Source organism: Phoenix dactylifera, chromosome 3 (assembly GCF_051530095.1).
Source record: "Phoenix dactylifera cultivar Ajwa chromosome 3, Ajwa_hap1_PhDact_Kaust_v1.1, whole genome shotgun sequence".
Lineage (NCBI taxonomy): Eukaryota > Viridiplantae > Streptophyta > Magnoliopsida > Arecales > Arecaceae > Phoenix > Phoenix dactylifera.
Genome location: NC_143192.1, coordinates 50,100,492 through 50,118,498, shown reverse-complemented (window position 1 = coordinate 50,118,498; position 18,007 = coordinate 50,100,492). Strand labels below are relative to the sequence as shown.

General features: G+C 42.3%; 2 protein-coding genes across 2 annotated transcripts; one reads left to right on the top strand and one right to left on the bottom strand.

The window, feature by feature from the left end:
- The first annotated feature begins 13 nt into the window (after window positions 1-13).
- Window positions 14-4,659, top strand: LOC103711765 (FAM50A-like protein). Its single transcript, XM_026806462.3, has 3 exons — window positions 14-178; window positions 3,528-3,640; window positions 3,923-4,659. The coding sequence occupies exons 2-3, from the start codon at window positions 3,593-3,595 to the stop codon at window positions 4,385-4,387; spliced, it is 513 nt and encodes a 170-aa protein (XP_026662263.2). The 5' UTR covers window positions 14-178; window positions 3,528-3,592; the 3' UTR covers window positions 4,388-4,659.
- Window positions 4,660-7,724: 3,065 nt separating this feature from the next.
- Window positions 7,725-10,567, bottom strand: LOC103711767 (transcription factor MYC2). The gene has a single exon (XM_008798035.6). The coding sequence runs from the start codon at window positions 10,166-10,168 to the stop codon at window positions 8,105-8,107; it is 2,064 nt and encodes a 687-aa protein (XP_008796257.4). The 5' UTR covers window positions 10,169-10,567; the 3' UTR covers window positions 7,725-8,104.
- Window positions 10,568-18,007: the final 7,440 nt, after the last annotated feature.

The following is an 18,007-nucleotide window of genomic DNA, read 5'->3' as shown; positions in this document are numbered from 1 at the left end:
CGCTTCCTTCTCTCTTTCCCCCTTCTTCTTCTGCTCGCGACCCTCTCCCTCCCTACCCCTTCTCTCTCCCCGTGTTTCCAAACGGAGCCAGCTCCATCCCTCTCCCAAGACCCAGCCACCCTCGCAAGCGTCCAACCCTTCCACCCTCAACAAAATAATCCATTCCAGTTTTATATTGGTAAGAGCCTCCATTGAGCATCTTCTTCTTCTTTTTTTTTTCCCTCCCCTGCTTACTTTTTCATTTATGTGTACCTTGTAACATGTTGTTTTCGCTTCACTTTGTATCGATTTTTCTCTTTTAGATACATCGCAGAAACACGTTTATCTCCGCATTTTTAATCTATTTTTGTCTCTTGCTGAATAGGGTTTTGTAACGATTTTGCCCTATCTGATCAAATAAATTTATATCTTTTGGACATTCATTGTTTCTTCTAGATTATAGTGGAAAAGATAAATGATTCGCGTTGAAGATTAACGAGTATGATGCACATTAGCAACATCTTGTTGGACGAGGTTGAAGATTGTCGGGGTAAAAATAAGTTCAACAAGTGAATTCCGATTCATTTTATTTGACCATCAATGTGTTGGTGGTTGGCATGGAGCCAAGTATCTCTAAATTGCGGCATGTAGATTTGTTTCACTGTCACCTGTCACATAGATGCGTGCTTGATGTTTGTCATTTTCTGAATATTGATTGGCGTGGAGTTGGTATATGTATGATTCTGTTGCCCGTAAGCCGAGATTTACTGTCTCAGTACCGGATCCCGTACCAGTACCATTCTATTACTTTATCTGATATGGTATGGATCTGATTTGGTGTACTTTCATACCATATACCGGTTCGGTACCCATACAATCGGTACATACCGATACGGTAAAACTTGTATTGCCATCTCAAAGTTGCATTCTGACAAGGTTGAGTTTGAAGCTTGGTGCCATTTTCCATGGGAGCATAGAATGAATCACCTAACTTGGTTGGTTGGTCTTGGTATGCATTGAAACCTGATTTTAAGCCTGTGTTGCAACTTCTAATTTATTACGTAGTCTACACAGAAGGCCCTATATAAGCAGTGCATGTGCAAGATACTTGTTTTAGTTGGTCACAATTTACTACTTCTCACTAACTGACAGATCTATATGAATTATTGGGAATAGAACTTTAAATGGAGCTCTTGCTTCTTTTTTTTCCCTCTCACTAATCATGACTGCATGGGAATTACAATACTCATGTTTGACAAAATAGAGTAAGTGGGGCGTGCCTCAGAAGTGTCACACTATGTATTTGTTGCATGGCCCGTCTTGATGCATGCTTTGTACTTATTTAATCTAAGAATGCTGAACAGGTGTTGAAAACTGACACCCATCCTCGTGATCAGGGTGAATTATGGCAACCCTTTGGTTGTAAGAGGCTTGCAATAGGAGGGTGTTCGAGAAGTCTAATTAATAATTCCTTTAATTAACAGTATTTAAGCACTCTGCTTTGCGTGGCAATCAAAAATGAAAAATTCTTGCAACTATCGAAGAAAATATCGACTGATTCGTATAGTTTCCATCAAAGAGTTCTTTTTTCTCCATATTTTATCATGATTAAAACAGCAAACTTTTTTTTATTTTTACATATTTTCTGAACACTGGTACAGCCTCAGTATGGATTCAATGGATTTTGGACTTTCTGCTGTATTATTGTTTTTTTTGCCCCATTTACTGATGTATGACTGGCCTGTAATTTATTTTCTGTTGGAGGAATGCCACTTGCCCAACCTCATTAGCGGTTTAATTCTTATAACCTTAATATTGTCCTGTGATTATGCTGAATGGATGGCGTGTACCCTGCATGACTATTCACCATGGATAAACAAAAGTTGTTTTGAATCTTCATACACCCGGCATCTTAGTCTAATTTTCGCCCATTTTTTATGAGTTTTTCCCCAGAAAAGCATGCATTTCTTAGTTTTACGTGTTGAATGAGGCCAGCACTTGAGCTCTTCCTGAATACTTAAATGCATCCTTGTAGTCTTCTGCTTGGCTGTTAGTTTCTATAGCTTACATTTGAATGCCAAATTGGCAGTACCACATGCTCTTAGGCCTTGTTTGGTATTGCTTTTTATCTTTTTTTTAAAAAAAAAACACTTCGATCTAATGAAAAGATGTTTAATTACATTTTTTTAAAAATATTATTTTTGAAAAAAGTGGAAATGAAAAATTTTCGTTTCCAAAAAAGTGGATTTTATCTCCTCCATACCATCCACACCACCATCACCCACCTCACTCGCGTCCGCTCCTCCTCTGCCTCCGTCTTCACTCCCACCATTGCTGCAGTGCTGGAGCTTCTCCTTTGCCTTTGCCTCCTCCTTCGTCGTCATTGCCATCCAGCCAAGCTCCTCCTTCACCTCTGCCTCCTCCTCCTCCCCCGCCTTTTCCTTGCCCTCGCAACCTCCACTCCATGCCAAGCGCCTCCTCCATGACTACAACCTATCCTCTATTGCTGTTGCATCTCTTTTACCCTATCGAAGCCCATTGACCCTTCGTCCCCCACCCTCTGATCCTTTCCCCCTTCCCTCCTCGATGCCACAGTCCTCTAGCCCCCTACTGCTTGCAGCCGCTCCTTCTACCTCCCCACCTCCCTGGGCTTCAACCCTAAGATTGAAGCCTCTCGCTTCCTCTCTGCCCAGTCCGCTCTTGACCTTCCCCGGCTCCTTTTCTTGGCCCGCTCCGCAAACACTGTGCCATCAACATTGGAGGTGGAACCAACACCCTCACAGCCCACCTCCACCTCCTTACCAATGCCACCATCCTCACGACCACCATGGACCTGGGCATTCCCTACAGCGAGACGGAGAGGATCCATGGGATCATCCCCTTCCACCTGCTGCTGCAGCAGCGGTTCCTGGTCTAGGACGGGGTGCTTGACCTAGTCAAGAGGGGATTCCTGGTGGAGGCGCAGGCGGAGGAGAAGCTACCGAAGCGGCTGATCAGAGTAGTGAGGGTTTCTATTTCTATTTTTTTTAAAAAAAAGGTGACTATCAAACATATTTTCGTTTTCAGAAATCTGAAAAAGAAATTAGAAACAGAATTCTTGTTTCTTTTTTTTTTTTTTTGAAGTGACAACGATGCCAAACACAGCCTTAGTCTTTGATTTTTCTGCGTTTGATTTCCTTATTCTCCAAAGCCTGTATCGCAAGGCTTGCAAATATAAAAGTGATTTAGCTTCTCGATCTGCCTGTATGTCATTGAAGGGGAACTATGTTCATGGGATTTTTTTTGTTGTTAGCATGTTGTTTTTGCTCATCCATTGAAATGTTTCCAGATGCCGTGAAACACATGATTGACTGATGCAGCATGACATAAGAGGTGATGATGAATATATTTTGATGTAGTTTCCGAGGATGTAAAGCCTATGTGCTTCATTGGGTTGTAATGTGCTTGCTGTGTGTAAAAATCATTAGTCAACCATTGAGGCTTAATGTGTGCTTTTGTTCTTCTATTGTTGGCAACCTTTTTGACGAATGGTTTGTTTATTAATCAAGTGCGGTTTAAAGCAACTTATTTGACCAAAATCAAGATATCAAACTTCCAGCAGCAGGACCACAGAATGATTGCAGGGGATGGAGAAAGTGAGCCTGGTGATAGTCAACTAGAGGTGAGTATTTACATATGATTTGCCTTCTCCTGTTAAATCTTATTCAAGAAGACATATTACTTAATATTCTTGTTATGTGGGACAGCAAAGTAGCAACATCTTAAAGACAATTGGGATATATGTAGAATGGGGAAATAAATGTACCAAAAATGGTGCCACATGAAGCATAATTATGCCACAAGGCTCAGATGCACCGAGGGCGATGCAAAGCCATGTGAAAATTTTATGGTGTTTGCCGGTGATCCTTTTGGATGATCTATGTATATTTCTTGATTCCTGCAGATGGTCCAGCCATCACTGGTTGTCACTGATGACATAATGACCCGGCGCCTGAAGAACAGGGAGCGGCAGCGAAGGTACAGAGCAAGGAAGCGCCTCGAAGCAGATATGAAGAAATCATGTTTGCATGCATTGCTGCCGAGTGAAACACAATCAAATGGAATTTTTATTAATGTTAATCCCTACCAATTTGTATTGCCCCTTGAGGCACACTCAAATGGAGACACTTTCACATATGAAGCCCGTGTATACTCTGGTAGAAAATGGAAACAGGATGCAAGGAGAGCACATTTACTCCAAGAGCTAATGGACCCATCAAATGTGCCTAGCGTGCCTCCTCCTCACTTGATAAAGCCACCATTAGAAGCTGGATCCAATCTTGAATGTCATACAAACCCAACTGGTAAAAGAGACTGGAAAGCAGATGCAAGAAACAAGGTCGATGTGGATGTGAGAACTCCTCAGTAATTATCCCCAAAGTTCTTCATTTCAAGTAACTGAAAGGTGTCGAAGAGCACCATTTATCTGCTTCAGAGAAAACATGCGAATAAATGCTATTTGATTGTTGGGCATTCTGTTCAGCAATATCCTTGACTGAAATCCAGGAATTGCCTGGTGGGCTATGTTTGCTTATGCAGTTATGCTTCATGCTGTTTACATGGACTGTTTTTTGTGGTCTGTAATTGAGTTTTGACTGCAAGCAAGGTGCTGCCAAACGCCTTGATGGTGTTGGTCTGTAATTTTTTGTATTTCTGTGCATGACATGTATCTCAAGTTGGTTGATCTTGCAATCAAACGAACAAATAGGCATGGTGCGGTAGAAATGTTTTAGTATACCGCAATGTCTGTCTAATGTGGCATTGGGATGGAATGCAGATCTCTCTGAAAGCATAATAACCAGAGCCTATCATATTATCAAAGAAGCAAAACCTCCCTTTCTAGAATGTTTCCCGGACTCATACTAGATTAGTGTGATCTGTCCGTCCTATCAAACAAAAAAAAGCAAACATTGCATCATTTCTTCTAAAATATCCATGTGAAGTGGCTTAAAAAAAAAATTGAAAACCTTTTTAAGTCTATCCTTGCGTGAAAGCCAGTTTCAGGTCCTGTCCAGAGCTTTACCATTTCTATGTGGCTGGTGCTATAATTTGGATAATTTGTAGGCATAATTATCTTGATGATTCCCTTATGCAATTGACAAACAGTTATGAAAAGATTGCTGATTAAAAATGATGATTTCAAATCAAATATTATCAGGAGGGCAAATGCTTTACTTCCTTTCATTTTGCAGATTAGAATAAATCTTAAAAAAAATGTAGCTCTACTTGCTTTTCAGAATGCCTATTGTGTGCTTGGACGGGATGGGCTTGGCGGGTTAAAGTGGATCAAGTGGAGTAAAGAGGAATTTGCTCTGTTTATCCCTTGTCTCACCCGCAACCATGAGCTGCTATATATACAGTTTTCATTAAATAATTATACATCGATGTGCCTGTTGTTTCGTTGTAGGAAACTTTCTTGCTTAATAATTGCTTGATAAGGACTCTTTTGACCTGCAAAAGAAAGAAAGTAAGGGTGGTTAATAAAAAAAATAAAAAAGTCCTCTTATTTATTTGAAATTTTTAAACACAAAAAAGTAGCATTCTAATGAAAATAAGATTAAAATATTTTATAAAAAAAATCTATGAAGGATATAGAAAAACTACTTTTTCACTAGTGGAAATTATGATTTTTTTTTCAAAACTACTCTTAAGCCATCAAAATTTATGACTAATTTTTTTTCTTTGTTAAGGATATATTAGATATTTTACATGACTTTCTCACAAAAATAGATGCTCAGTGAAACATAAGCCATTCTGGAATATATTATTTTTTTATGCTCAACCAAACATGCCAAAATTATTTTTTCAGACATTGTATTTCTAGAAATCAGATTTTCAAAAACATATTCTGACGAGAAAGAATTCTTTCTGCAAACCGAACATATCCTAAGAAATTCAAAAACATTGCGTGCATATTGGAGTTTATGCATAATAATCTGCGGATAACTGCATAAATTATAGTTCATAGGAGATAATAGGGATAGACATGGTAATTTTAACTTACAGAGATATACATAAAGATAAGTAATTGTATACACATAGGTTGTTGGATATACTTGGTTTCAAGGATAAATTAGATAAGAAAAATTACTCAAGATGTCGCATCTACTTGGCCTCATCGATTGAATACACGTGCCAAACAGCCAAGAGTCAGCTCGGCATGGCCCACTGCCTTGGCATTGGCTACACGTCGAGGTGTTAAACCAAGAAGCAAAGTGTGAAGCAGATGTTTTCCAAAATGCACCTCGAGGAATTTTTATATATTTTATCCTAGTTTCAAATATTTTCCAGTGAAAATAAATAGTGACCTTCTTGTTATGTAAATGCACATCATTAATCATAAGCTTCAACTTCTATGTTGGCCAGAACTAGATCGTATATTTTTGAGATCTTTCATCCATGCATCAAATAGACATGTAAAGGACAATTTTGATTGTATAATGTTGTGTTTTAATTTGATATAATCCTAGAAATATGTAGATCGGCTGAATGTTGTTCTTAATAATTTTACAGTATTTAAATCAAAGTTGGCTACGCTAACTGATATTGAGAATTTACTTTAGGAACCCGTTTGGTTTGAGAGAAGAGAAAAAAAAAAGTATGATCAATTTAAAAAAAAAAGAAATATCGGATGTCTGGTTGTAATTTTTAAATGAGAGAAATGAGAAAATAGATTTTTTATGAGAACGTGAAGGCAAGGCACAGTGATGTATTCCACCTTAAAAAGATTCATGCTAATGTGCGGCAACAAGAGAAGTTCGCAATGTTCGATTTTTTTTATTAGAACATCAACTTATATGATTTGTAGCAGGATCTTTTGCATTTGTGAATTCTCTGGAAAGTTTGTGACGGCAATTGGTTTGTGATGATATTTTCAAAAAAATCTCCTGCTTTCTTCTCCATTTTTTCGCTCCTTCCAACTTTAGACCTGTCATATTGTTTGGGACGTCCAGCCCCAATCTTTCATTCTGCATTTGGCGTTCCATGGAAGTTGCATGAATCTCTCGACTGTTTTGAGAGACATCGTCATCTTCTTGGACAAATTTTTACAACTTTGTTCACGATAGGAGCAACTAGGGTTGCTTTCTTGTTCTCTGTTTGGCAGTTGAATACCCTGCAATCAATGGAATTTGTTTCGCACGTGTAACCTCAAATTTCGAGTAAAGAGCAGAAATAGTAGTAGCAGCCTGTGTCAAATTGTGCAACGACTTGGAGAAATTAGCATCCTCTTTTCTGACAAAATTATAAAGTTGAAAAACACTCCCACGCTCATTGATGAAAAAGATTGCTGGTATGGTTGAATCCAATACAGGACATTCATACCAGGAAAAAAGCTCAAGAAAGCAAAGTAGGTATGCCATTGCTATATGAGTCAAAAGCCATTAACAGGCATGACCACTTGTTACTCGATCAAATATCAGACATCGCATCAAGCATCAATTGTCTATTCACAGATTGGCCACTCAATTATTGGGCCTGCAAACAGCTCCAATCATTGATGAACAGAATTTGCTGGTGAGAATGAACTAAAACCCAAACATCAAGCAACGAATAAAGTGATAAGAGAACTCAAATGGCAGATACCCCCATCAAACATAACATGTGTTTAGTTCTTTGGGCACGATGTCAGCTCGCACAAGATACAGGGAATTCATGCCAGCAAAAGAAAAAGAAAAAGAAAAATCACAAAAGCGATCGAGCAAGGATTCCAAGCTTAACCTCCCTGAAAGCGAGTCAAAAAGCAATTTTAACAGCACTACTTATTACATAAAACATCAGACTCGACCCACTAAACATGCATTGTTTATTTACAGGTTTACTAAACCACTCACAAGTAAACGAGACGACTTCTAGTGTACAACAACAATCCTCTCTCCATCCTCTCTCGAGCGCTATCCTGAGAGGAAGATCACAGTCCCAGACCGAAACACAGAATGGGATCTACCCTCATAATTCATATAAACTATAAACATAATATGGAGTTGCAAACTAGCCGAGGTCTAAAAACTCCTCCCAGCGCCATTAGAAGCCACCCTGGGCTGCTAATCCTTGCAAAAACAAGCCTTGGTTACTAGGGGAAGCACACTTATCTAGTGCTCGGGGGCTCCCCCACTCGGGAGAAGAGGGCAGCGCTGAGCTGCTCCTGACTGTAAACCCTACTTGGCATCTTCACCGTTGTCTGTTGGATCATGAGGTCCTTGACGACGGACACGCTTGCATAATAGACATCAAGATCGAGGTCTTTCAATGCCGCCATCAGCCTCGCCGCCGGGTGATTCTTCTTGTGGCACTGCACCCGGATCATCGCCTCCAGCCCCAGGATCTTCACCTCGATCTCCACTCCATGGCACCGTCCGCCGTTCATCATTTTCGCATCTTGATCGGGCAGCTGCAATGGCCGTGCAGGGGAGGAGTCTCGGTCTCTCTTGAGGGAATCGATCTGGGCTTGAAGCCCCTCCTTATCTGACTCCAAAGATTGCAGCTTGGATCTCAGCTCGTTGATGTAGGAAATGGCGTCCCCAAGAAGCGAGGCCTTGTCCATCTTGGACACGTTCGGGACCACCGCACGGAGGGCATAGAACCTCTGGTTCAGCTTCTCCCGCCGCTGCCGCTCGGCCTCCACGTGATTGAGTGGCTCCTCCCGGCCGTTGGCCGGCTTCCGGCCCCGCTTCCTGGGCCGTTTCTCGGGCTCGACCACCGGGCTGCTCTCCACCTCCCGCACCGAGGCCTCGAGGTCCGAGTGGTCCGAGTCGGCCCCGCCAAGGATCCCGCCACCGGACTTCGCCTGACCTGCAGAGGAGGGCCGGGCGGCGGCAGAGGAGAAGGAGAGCATCCCCTCGTCGTTGCTCCCCCTCGATGTGGCCCCCGTCGATCGCTTGTTCTTCTTGTCATCGGCGGCGGGGACGGTTGCAATCTGGTGATGCGAGAATAGGCTGCTACCAGGGGCTGGGGAGGAATTCCTCTTGCTATCGCCGAAAGTTAGGATGTCGCCGGACTCCGGTTTGAAGGACTGTGGAGGCGCAGGGCCGTTCAACACAACCTCGGAGAAATTAAACTCTCTGGCGGCGAATAATGATTGGGTCTGTAAATTGCTATTGCTGTTGCTGTTCTGATTTTCGTGCTGCTGCCGCTGTTGCTGGTGCTGGTTGTGGTGTCGCTGCATCTGAATGGAGCTAGGGTTTTCGGTGACAGTACTGGAGCTAGGGTTGTCGAATTGGATTGGGGGTTTGGTGACGGAGATATCGGCCGTGGCAGACGCAGGGGAGATAGAGTCCTTGATCTCGACCATGGTTGGATCTGCAAGCCAGAGCACCGAGGGATCGGTCTCGCCGTGGTCGGCCACAGCTGGCGTCGCCGCCGCCGTAGGGAGCCAGCATCCGGAAGGGATCTCGAGGCTGGTGAAGTTGAAGAGGACTCTGATCGTGTTCATGAGCTCCGAGCTCTGATAGATGACATCCGTGGATCCGAGCTCCAGCACGCCGCTCCCCACCGGGACGCAGGCCATGGTCTGGAGACCGAGCGCCTGCGCCTGCCGCGCTCGCTCGCAGGGTGCCAACGCCAGCCGGTCCGCACCGGGGATCCAGGTCGGAGCATCGGCGAAGAGGGCCTGGCCAGGGAGTCCAGAGCCGTTTTCAAACGACTGCATCATGGACACGAGAAAAAACCACTCCGTGTCGGTGACCTCCTCCTCCACGGTCTCGTCGGGCGAGGACACGCCGGCGCCACCGGAGATGAGGGAGTTAAGCTCCCGGAGAACCCGCTTCCGGTGCTCCTGTTCCTCAGCGGAGGCGGGGTTGGTGACCCTCTGCTTCCGCTTGTCCTCTTCGCATCCCTTGTAGTAGCCGTCGCCCCAGCCGAGCAGCGACACGCCGGAGGCCATGTCAACGGACGATTGCCAGAAGATAGCGTAGGTCCAGCTCTCCCTCGCCCCCTCGATCAGTGTCAGGAGCCGATGTTGGAGTGTCTCCTGGTTAAAATACGGCGGCGGCGGCGCCACAGACGTGACGGCTGACTGGGAGGAGAGCACGTGGCCCCCTCCAGCCGCCGACGCGGCGGGCGGCGCCGCCCAGGGGAAGCCCTGGAGGTCGGTGGTGGTGGTGGCAATGAAGGCCTCCATCATGGAGGCGTTGTCGTCAGTCCACCGGTTCATCTGGGGGCGGCGGTGCTCGGACTCCGTCGCATCAACAGGTTCCGGCCGGTGGGGTAACCGCGCTAGCTCTCAGCTCCGGTACGGGACCAGAGCTGCGAAACTCTAGGGTTAGGTTTCTGGCCTGCGGCTTTAGGAGTTCTAGAACGAGGGTTCCGCGGCGAGGAAATAGGCGGGGAACGAGGAGGCGGCGCGGATGGAGAGCCGAGGAGGAGGAGAGAGAGGTTTGGCTGGACTACGGGAGCAAGGAGAGATTATTGGTAGGCATAGGATGCTGGCCTCTCACATTTGGCATGGGTTTGGGCGTAATTTGGAGTTCATTTAATTTGAGTTTAGAATTTCCATTTTTAATTCCATCTTTTTCTTCTTTTTGATGACTGCGAGGCTTTTTCTCGTCGTTATCACCGTGAGGTTCCCTCAACGGATCGGCGATCTAATCGCGATATCCCCCTCCCCTAAGATCCTTCCAGCTGTAATTACTATTACGAATCTGCCACTGGCGGATCGCCAGTAACTCTCTTTTTATCTTTTTTCTGTAGAACCGGTAACCTTATTCGCTACGCCTCTCGCATCCGCCGGAACTCGTGCCCCTAATTCGGGCTCCCTCACGTGGCTTTAGAATTCGCGCCTTCTTCCGGCCTTCGGGTAATTGGAGGATAAATTCTCCGCCCTATTTGGATACAGGAGATCTAATCACCGCGATTTATTCCAGTTAAAAATAGAATCTTATTCTTTATTTAGTGTTCATGATTTTACCTTTTTTTACCCTACCTGTTTATGGGTGCCGCCATGTCATTGGCTTCTCCTACGACTTGGAGAAGGGAATCGCCGGTTTCATTGACCCTGAGTTGGCCCACGTGCAGACGGAGGGAAGAATTAGGCAAAAAAAGATAAATCAATTGACAATATAAAATTCAGTAAAGTATCCTGTTGATGAAGCGAGCGCCCTTCGGCTGGCCGCCAGGTATTGTCGTGGTGCGCGATAAAAAAAATATTCGATGCGAGGTTTTGTAGTTTAGTAGGAAAAAAAAAAATTATGGGAGCAGAGAAATTTCGCAGAAGCACATTTTGCTCGCCTTGTCCGAACGAAAACAACGTTTTATTTGTTGTCGTGATCACGTGCCAAAACGCATTACCATGTGTTAAAGTTTCATGCTTTTTTTTTTGTTTATGGTCACCGTCCTAGCTACGTAGATTGATATAAAAAGAATATCTTGATGGGGAAAAAAAATTAGAAAAGGCGAGCAGCATCGGATCGGAGGAGATTTCCGGGAGATAGTGCTTTGGATCCGGGTGATGAGAGATTGTCGTTGCAACACGCGTCGCTTCCGGTGCGCTTCCACGGAGGCGGAGCTGGTGGAATGAGGGGGGCCCAAATTTGGTGCGGCGTTGCAGAGGCTCGACTTTAAGCTTCGGTTGGCTCAGCCTTGTTTCTTGGATGCTCCATTTTTTTGATCATCTCAAAATAAATTTCAAGGATAACATGTTGACGAATGGAATATTTAGAGCTGTTAGATTTGTGGTCCGAGACTATCTCGACAGATTGATAACAGCTGGAAGCCGTTGCGCACTTGAACTCACTGTAGTTGGGACAGAGCTTCAGACAGCTTGAAAGGAGATAACCTATGTGAGGTAGGTACTAGGTGCCGAGCGTGTGTATCTCGAGAAGGATTCCTCCATGGTAATTGACTGAATTTGGAGAGTGGATAGGTATGGTGATGGTTATTTTCTCATCCGAAAGTTCTACAGATTGGTTCAGGAGCTGAACGATTTTCAAATAGCATATGTATTCATGGAAGCAAAAAGTGCAGCAGACTGGGTTGCTTCATTTGTTGCCCGCACTTTGAAAAGTTTTTTTAGACATCGGCAGTAGACATACCTCCTTTCTTGTATTTTTTACTCTCTTGATTTGGCAGGTTGTACTCACATTAGAGGTATATGAATTGCTGTTTTCAAAAAAAAAAAAAAAGAGAGAAAAAAGAAGCAGCAGCAGCAGCAGCTATGTTGCTGCGCTTTGATTTAATTAATTATCAAGGGATGGATACATGCAAGTTAATTAGCTAAAGCAAGATGGGTTTATAAATGTAGACGTCTTGATGATGACGGGCGGCCGCTGGAAGAAGCATAGTCCGCATTCCCGCTGGATGTATCGATGAATAGAATAAGAGATGCTTGAGGCCATCGAAGTTTTAGAATTTGAGTGTGGGAATGGTTTTTCTTTTAAGTCCCCACCTTATTTTGTCCCTTGGTGTCAGGGACACATGCGATGGGGGGAAAGAAGCTTGACCATGCTCTCGAAAAGAGGACCAGGAGCAATGTTAATCTGCACCTTCGCATGGAACATGTTGATGAAATTAAATCTTGAGATAGATGTTGCATCCTGAATTTAGAGGTGAGGGATAAATGCACCCTAATCCTCCTAGTAAGGGTGGGTTATATTGTTGCAATAATTAGGGCTTCACCTCCAGTAATGTTGACTTAATAAGACCCAAAAATACATAAAGATCTTGTAAGCCCTCCTTTTGTGCATCATCTACTATTTTGCGCAATTATAAAAGGAGCTTTGTCCATGGAAGTTGTTTTTTATATTTTTTTTGGTAATTCAAATAAATTAAATTATTCGAGTATAGATACATCCGTGGAGATCAAGAAGCATGAGAGGTATTCTTTCATGGTCTTTCATAGCAAATTCTCAGCTGGCAATCCATTTCATTAACAAAAACATTATATTGGTTGGTGATTGAGCTTGACTAAACTGATTTAGAACTGTTACTTGGACTTTCTTTTCCCATTATTTTGTTATCATCCTATAAATTATCACACAACTTGCTTTCCATGTCTGACCAATCTTGGAAAGGATATATATGGTTTTTGTCTCCAGGACCATCGATTTTATTACATTCCTTCTACGATCAATCTACAAGAAAGTCATTGCGTGCTTTGTCATGATATCCAGGTATTTATGGCTCTTGTCCTTATCCAATAATATAGTCATACTCCAAATTTCCTATGTCAAACCTTGAACATCTAGGGATTGTAGTATTCATTAACCCTGATTAAAGATGCGGAAACATGATCAAGATTGACAGTGACAATTTTTGTTCATAGTCATTTTTCAAAGAACAAATTTATGTTATTATTACATACTACCTTAATTACTTTACAACCTACATTAGTTTTATCTTTATTAATGTAAGATGACTTTTTTGATTTTCAAGCATCAGAGAGAAATAGCATTAGCGGCCACTAAAGATACAACAACATACATGCCAATTGGCAATTGGAATGTATCACAATATTGGGGCTAAGAAATTTATCTTCTCACGCATGTTAATGTATACAATAAACTAAATATAGTCCCTTATACTATGTAGTAAATTAAGATTAAATTTATTAAGTTCGACTAACAAAATATTTAGATGAATATCTCTTGTTGCACAATCATCTCATTAGAACAACTTGCATGCAAGTGTTTGCCGTTTGATGTTGACTATTCACACCAATACACATGTCACTGTTATGTACTAAATCATAATGAATGAAACAGTCGTATCCGAAAAAAGCAGCCGGCTAGCTAGCTATTCTCTCCTAATTTACACAATTACGAGTCGTCACAGTGGAAAAAAAGTATGGTGTCTGCGTAGAACCACACTTTAGCAATTTTGAAAATAAAAATAGTAATTATTAGCTTCCATAAAAGAAAATACTGTGCTTTAAATAAGATACCGTGCTTTAAATTAGTATAGATATTTTAATAAAATGATAAAAATGGCATATTTAAGTAAATGAATGGTGTCAAGAATATCAATTTCTTTAAAGGCATTGCACACACAGCGCATGTGAAATTAAGTGTTCTCATCCTCAACCCAACCCGTGTTTATTTATTTAATTAAGCCCGGCTGGCTGCTTGTCGGCACGGGAAACACGCCTTCCTCGATGCGTACACCACGCGTGAAATAAATTCATCCAAACAAAAATTATTGTTTGATACATCCCACTTGCGTCGCCGATGCATGATAAAAGAGTGCACCAATCCAACACGAGGAGTGAATTTATCAGTTCCCCCTGTCTTTTATTATTATTATAATATTATTGTTTTCACACCTTTTATATGTATATGTATATGTATATAATTATTAATTTATTGACCACGGGATGAAAGAAAACAAACGTGATGGGTGGGCTCGCACTTCGTGGAAAGGAGGTGAGATACATGTGAACCATGAATTCTTTGTCAGCCCCGGAAGAATATGAGACGCCCGGTACTTACATAACCATTTCTTACCCACGTGGCATCCGGTTGGGTGAATTATGACTGGCCACGTTGGCTCCATCCATGTGGACCTGAGAAACGGCTTTGGGAGACTGGCTTGTGACACTTAGCGTCCGCTCGTTTGCCTTGCTCCGAGTGTCGCCACGCGGGACTGAGGCGTACAGCTTTGCGCCAGTTTCGAAGTCCGCGATGCGGTTGGACAGCGACGCAGCACCGTCCACGTGCCGGTCGATAGTTGTCTTTTTATGGACCGCCCTGTTGGATCTCGGGCGCGACGGGGGAGTGGGGCGCGGGGCGCCCCCACGATCACCGCCCGAAGCACGTGCTGAGATGGAGACTTTTGTCCTCCTTGTTTCGGTGTTCCGCCGGCATGAATTAGTTAATGATGTTTACTCATGGAATGAGGTTTAAAAACTAAAACAGTGACTTTATAACGAGCCTTCGAGGATGATGATCATTCTCCCAACGTATTATTATTTGACTATTTTTATTACAACAGTCGAGGAAGTAAGAAATTTAGGATGACCGAACTAGGCCAAATTATTCGATTCGAATAGTACTTAGCAAATCCAGTGCAAAATTGAACCAGTTTGGCTAATATTTTTGGTTTTGACTCTGTATCAACTAAAATCGGTCTCTTACCGATCGGAATCGGTCGTTAACTGTTCGAACCGGCCGCCGGTTGGTCTCGTGCAAACTTGGTACAAACTAGATGATAATAAGTTAAAATAATTCTCTTCAATAAATAATAGCTTAAAAAATTGTGCTAAACTTTATTTTTATATTGATAATAATAAGTTATTATTTTTATTATAATTATAGAATAAGAGCTTCAACAAATTTTATACTTTATTTTATTTGAGAACTAGGACGGCAAGGAGAGTCAAGATTGAGATAGGGAGGGCTGAACTCGGATTATTGGAACCCGGCATTCAAATGTCACTCGATGAGCCGGGACTCAGTCTACTAACTTTAACAAATAAATCAAACAACAATCTTTATCTTAGGATAATGATATAATTCAAACCTTGAAGTAAATTAGGTACGAGCAATAAACATCATATCCATGCGGCTAATTTAAGACAAGTTCCAGTAATCATCCAAACTTGGGCCTGACGCTTCGCAGTCATGATTGGATGGCTTGGAAGGTTCGCACGCTGGTCACTGGAGTTGATTGAAAAGACTCGAGGTAATGCTGGGACCTAGAAATTCCTCTGGATTATCAACGACCACAACCATGGGCCCCAACTGGTTTTTCTGGGCCAAGGTTCATGGATCGGGTGGCCTTGTGAACGCGGAAGTCATGTTCTGGGTATCAAATCAGACACATATTTTACTTTATGTGGTCCTCCTACGGGCACTACAGTGAAATGAAAAGGCCAGTGCGATTATTTCTGGATGGTTGGCATGCACAAGGTGCAATGCATCTGATGGGCATAGATTGAGGGAGTGTTTGATAAGTAGTTATAATTGAAAAGAAAGAGATAATTATAGAAATTCAAGAAAAACTGCATCCATGAATGTCTATCATCTTACTTGCACGACACATGATGTACTTGTTGCTAAAGTATTGTGGAATATTTGAGAGCGGTTGACAATGCAATAAGTGGAATTATTGGTAGATTAGAAAGGAGTAGTCCGCGGACGGATGTGGTCTCATCAAGATTTAACCAGTCATGTTCGCAAATGAAGGATTAGATCTCATCGAGGAATTGATAGAACAATATGCAACGTTCAAGAAAACGAAGGATTAGATACATAATCCGGATAAGTCGACAAAATCACCAATCTATCACATCAGTTAGCCACATCAATGGACACATCGGTTTACCGCATTAGTTAGCTACATTAGCATTGCCAAACATATCAATTTGCTGCATCAACTCCAGTTCTATTTCAAATTTTGTGCTCGCATACCAGCTTGACATATTGATCTGTTATATCAGCTTCGGAGCCGCTAAGTCAGCTCCTGATCTGCCACATCAACTTTTGAGATGCTATGATAGCTGCTGATCTAGCATATCAAACTCTGTGCTGCGACGTTATCTCTTGATTTGTCACTTCGGCCTCTAAGCTGCTGCATCAGCTTCTGATTTACTACCATGTCAGCTTCTAAGCTATTATGTCAGCTCTTAGTCTATCACATCAGCTTCTGAACTACTACTTCAACTCCTAATCTACTATATTAGCTTTTGAATGCTTTTGTGATACGGTTTCCAAACTCAAGTTAACACTTGCGATACTGTCTTGAGTTTTGAGGGGGGGGGGGGGGGGGGGGTGTTAGTATGATTTCAGAAATAACATAACAACTTGTATCTGTCCATTATTTTTTTCTTTATTAATATGATACTGTATCAGCTTGTTTTAATTTTCTTATATAAAGTCTCCACACTGGTAGTATATATATAATCTCTAAGATATACCGAATGCGATGAAATAGACATATAAAATTTTTTATCTCTCTCTTCCTTCTCTTGTTTTTCTCTTCTTCTAAAAATATGTTAACATTAGGCAAGCTCAAAATGGTATTTAGTCCTATTGCCGCTAAATCTCAAACCGAGGTTGAAGAGTTGCTCCGCTCGCTCCACTGTCAGTGAGAACCGAACTGAATGGGTGTTTGAGTTGAGGAAGAACTAGTTGTCTTCAAGGATGACTTGCAAAAAGTCTACTTGCTAGAAAGCTTCCGACGGAGGACCCTTCGATGCTTAAGTTAGAATGATAGGACAACAGTGTGGAAGAAAGAAATTTTGTAAAGTAGTTGCCAAGAGGTTATTGATTCGGACTGATTTGGTGCAACGTGCATTAATTGCAATATAACGACCAGCTGCACATTTACAACGTGAAAATTGTGTGTGGGGCGGTAATTATATCGATCGTGCATTGACTGCAGTGTTACCATAATTGCTAGTCTTTATTAACACGTGCGGAGTGGCTTTTCAGTTTTTATCGAAGTTGTTCACCTTCGTTAATACTGAGGCTAAGAAAATCGGTCTAATTCGAGGTCAAGATGTTTAACATTTTTTCCATGAAGTTCCTTCTCCTATTTTTCTTCTTGATGTGAAACCTCAAATAATTATTGAGCATGAATCACCTGTTGAAGCGCCTGAAGCTTCCATGGATTTTGATACCCACCCCAGGCTTCAGGCAATGCCTCAATGGAGGATGATCGCTTTAGTGCGAGGGAGGTTAATATGAGGCAATAGAGGGAGGAGAGGGGAAGACAGATGAAGGGAGAAAATCTTAAAAATTTTCATCTGGTTTTATGTTTTACGTGTGTGACCGGTAATGGGGCACGTGGCCTAACAGGACAGAGATCTGCACCTATATACCCATTTTCCTCTAATAGCCTGGCGAAAGCTTGGTTAGGATACACACAGGTGTAGGCATGAAGGCACATAAATTAATTTATTACCAATTTTTAATATTAATTTGGAAGTTGTGAATGCACATTCCCATCGAACGGCCATGCGGAAGTTTCACGGTGGCCCCTAGATGAATCAGATCCATCCATGTTCCTCCAACATTAATCTCTCATATTATTGCCGTAATGTCAATCTTGTTATTTCCAC

Bases quoted from the DNA above. Each gene is read 5' to 3' on its own strand.
- LOC103711767 (XM_008798035.6), bottom strand. From the start codon at position 10,168: ATGAACCGGTGGACTGACGACAACGCCTCCATGATGGAGGCCTTCATT.
- LOC103711765 (XM_026806462.3), top strand. From the start codon at position 3,593: ATGATTGCAGGGGATGGAGAAAGTGAGCCTGGTGATAGTCAACTAGAG. The intron at 3,641-3,922 runs GTGAGTATTTAC...TGATTCCTGCAG, and splicing joins CTGGTGATAGTCAACTAGAG to ATGGTCCAGCCATCACTGGT.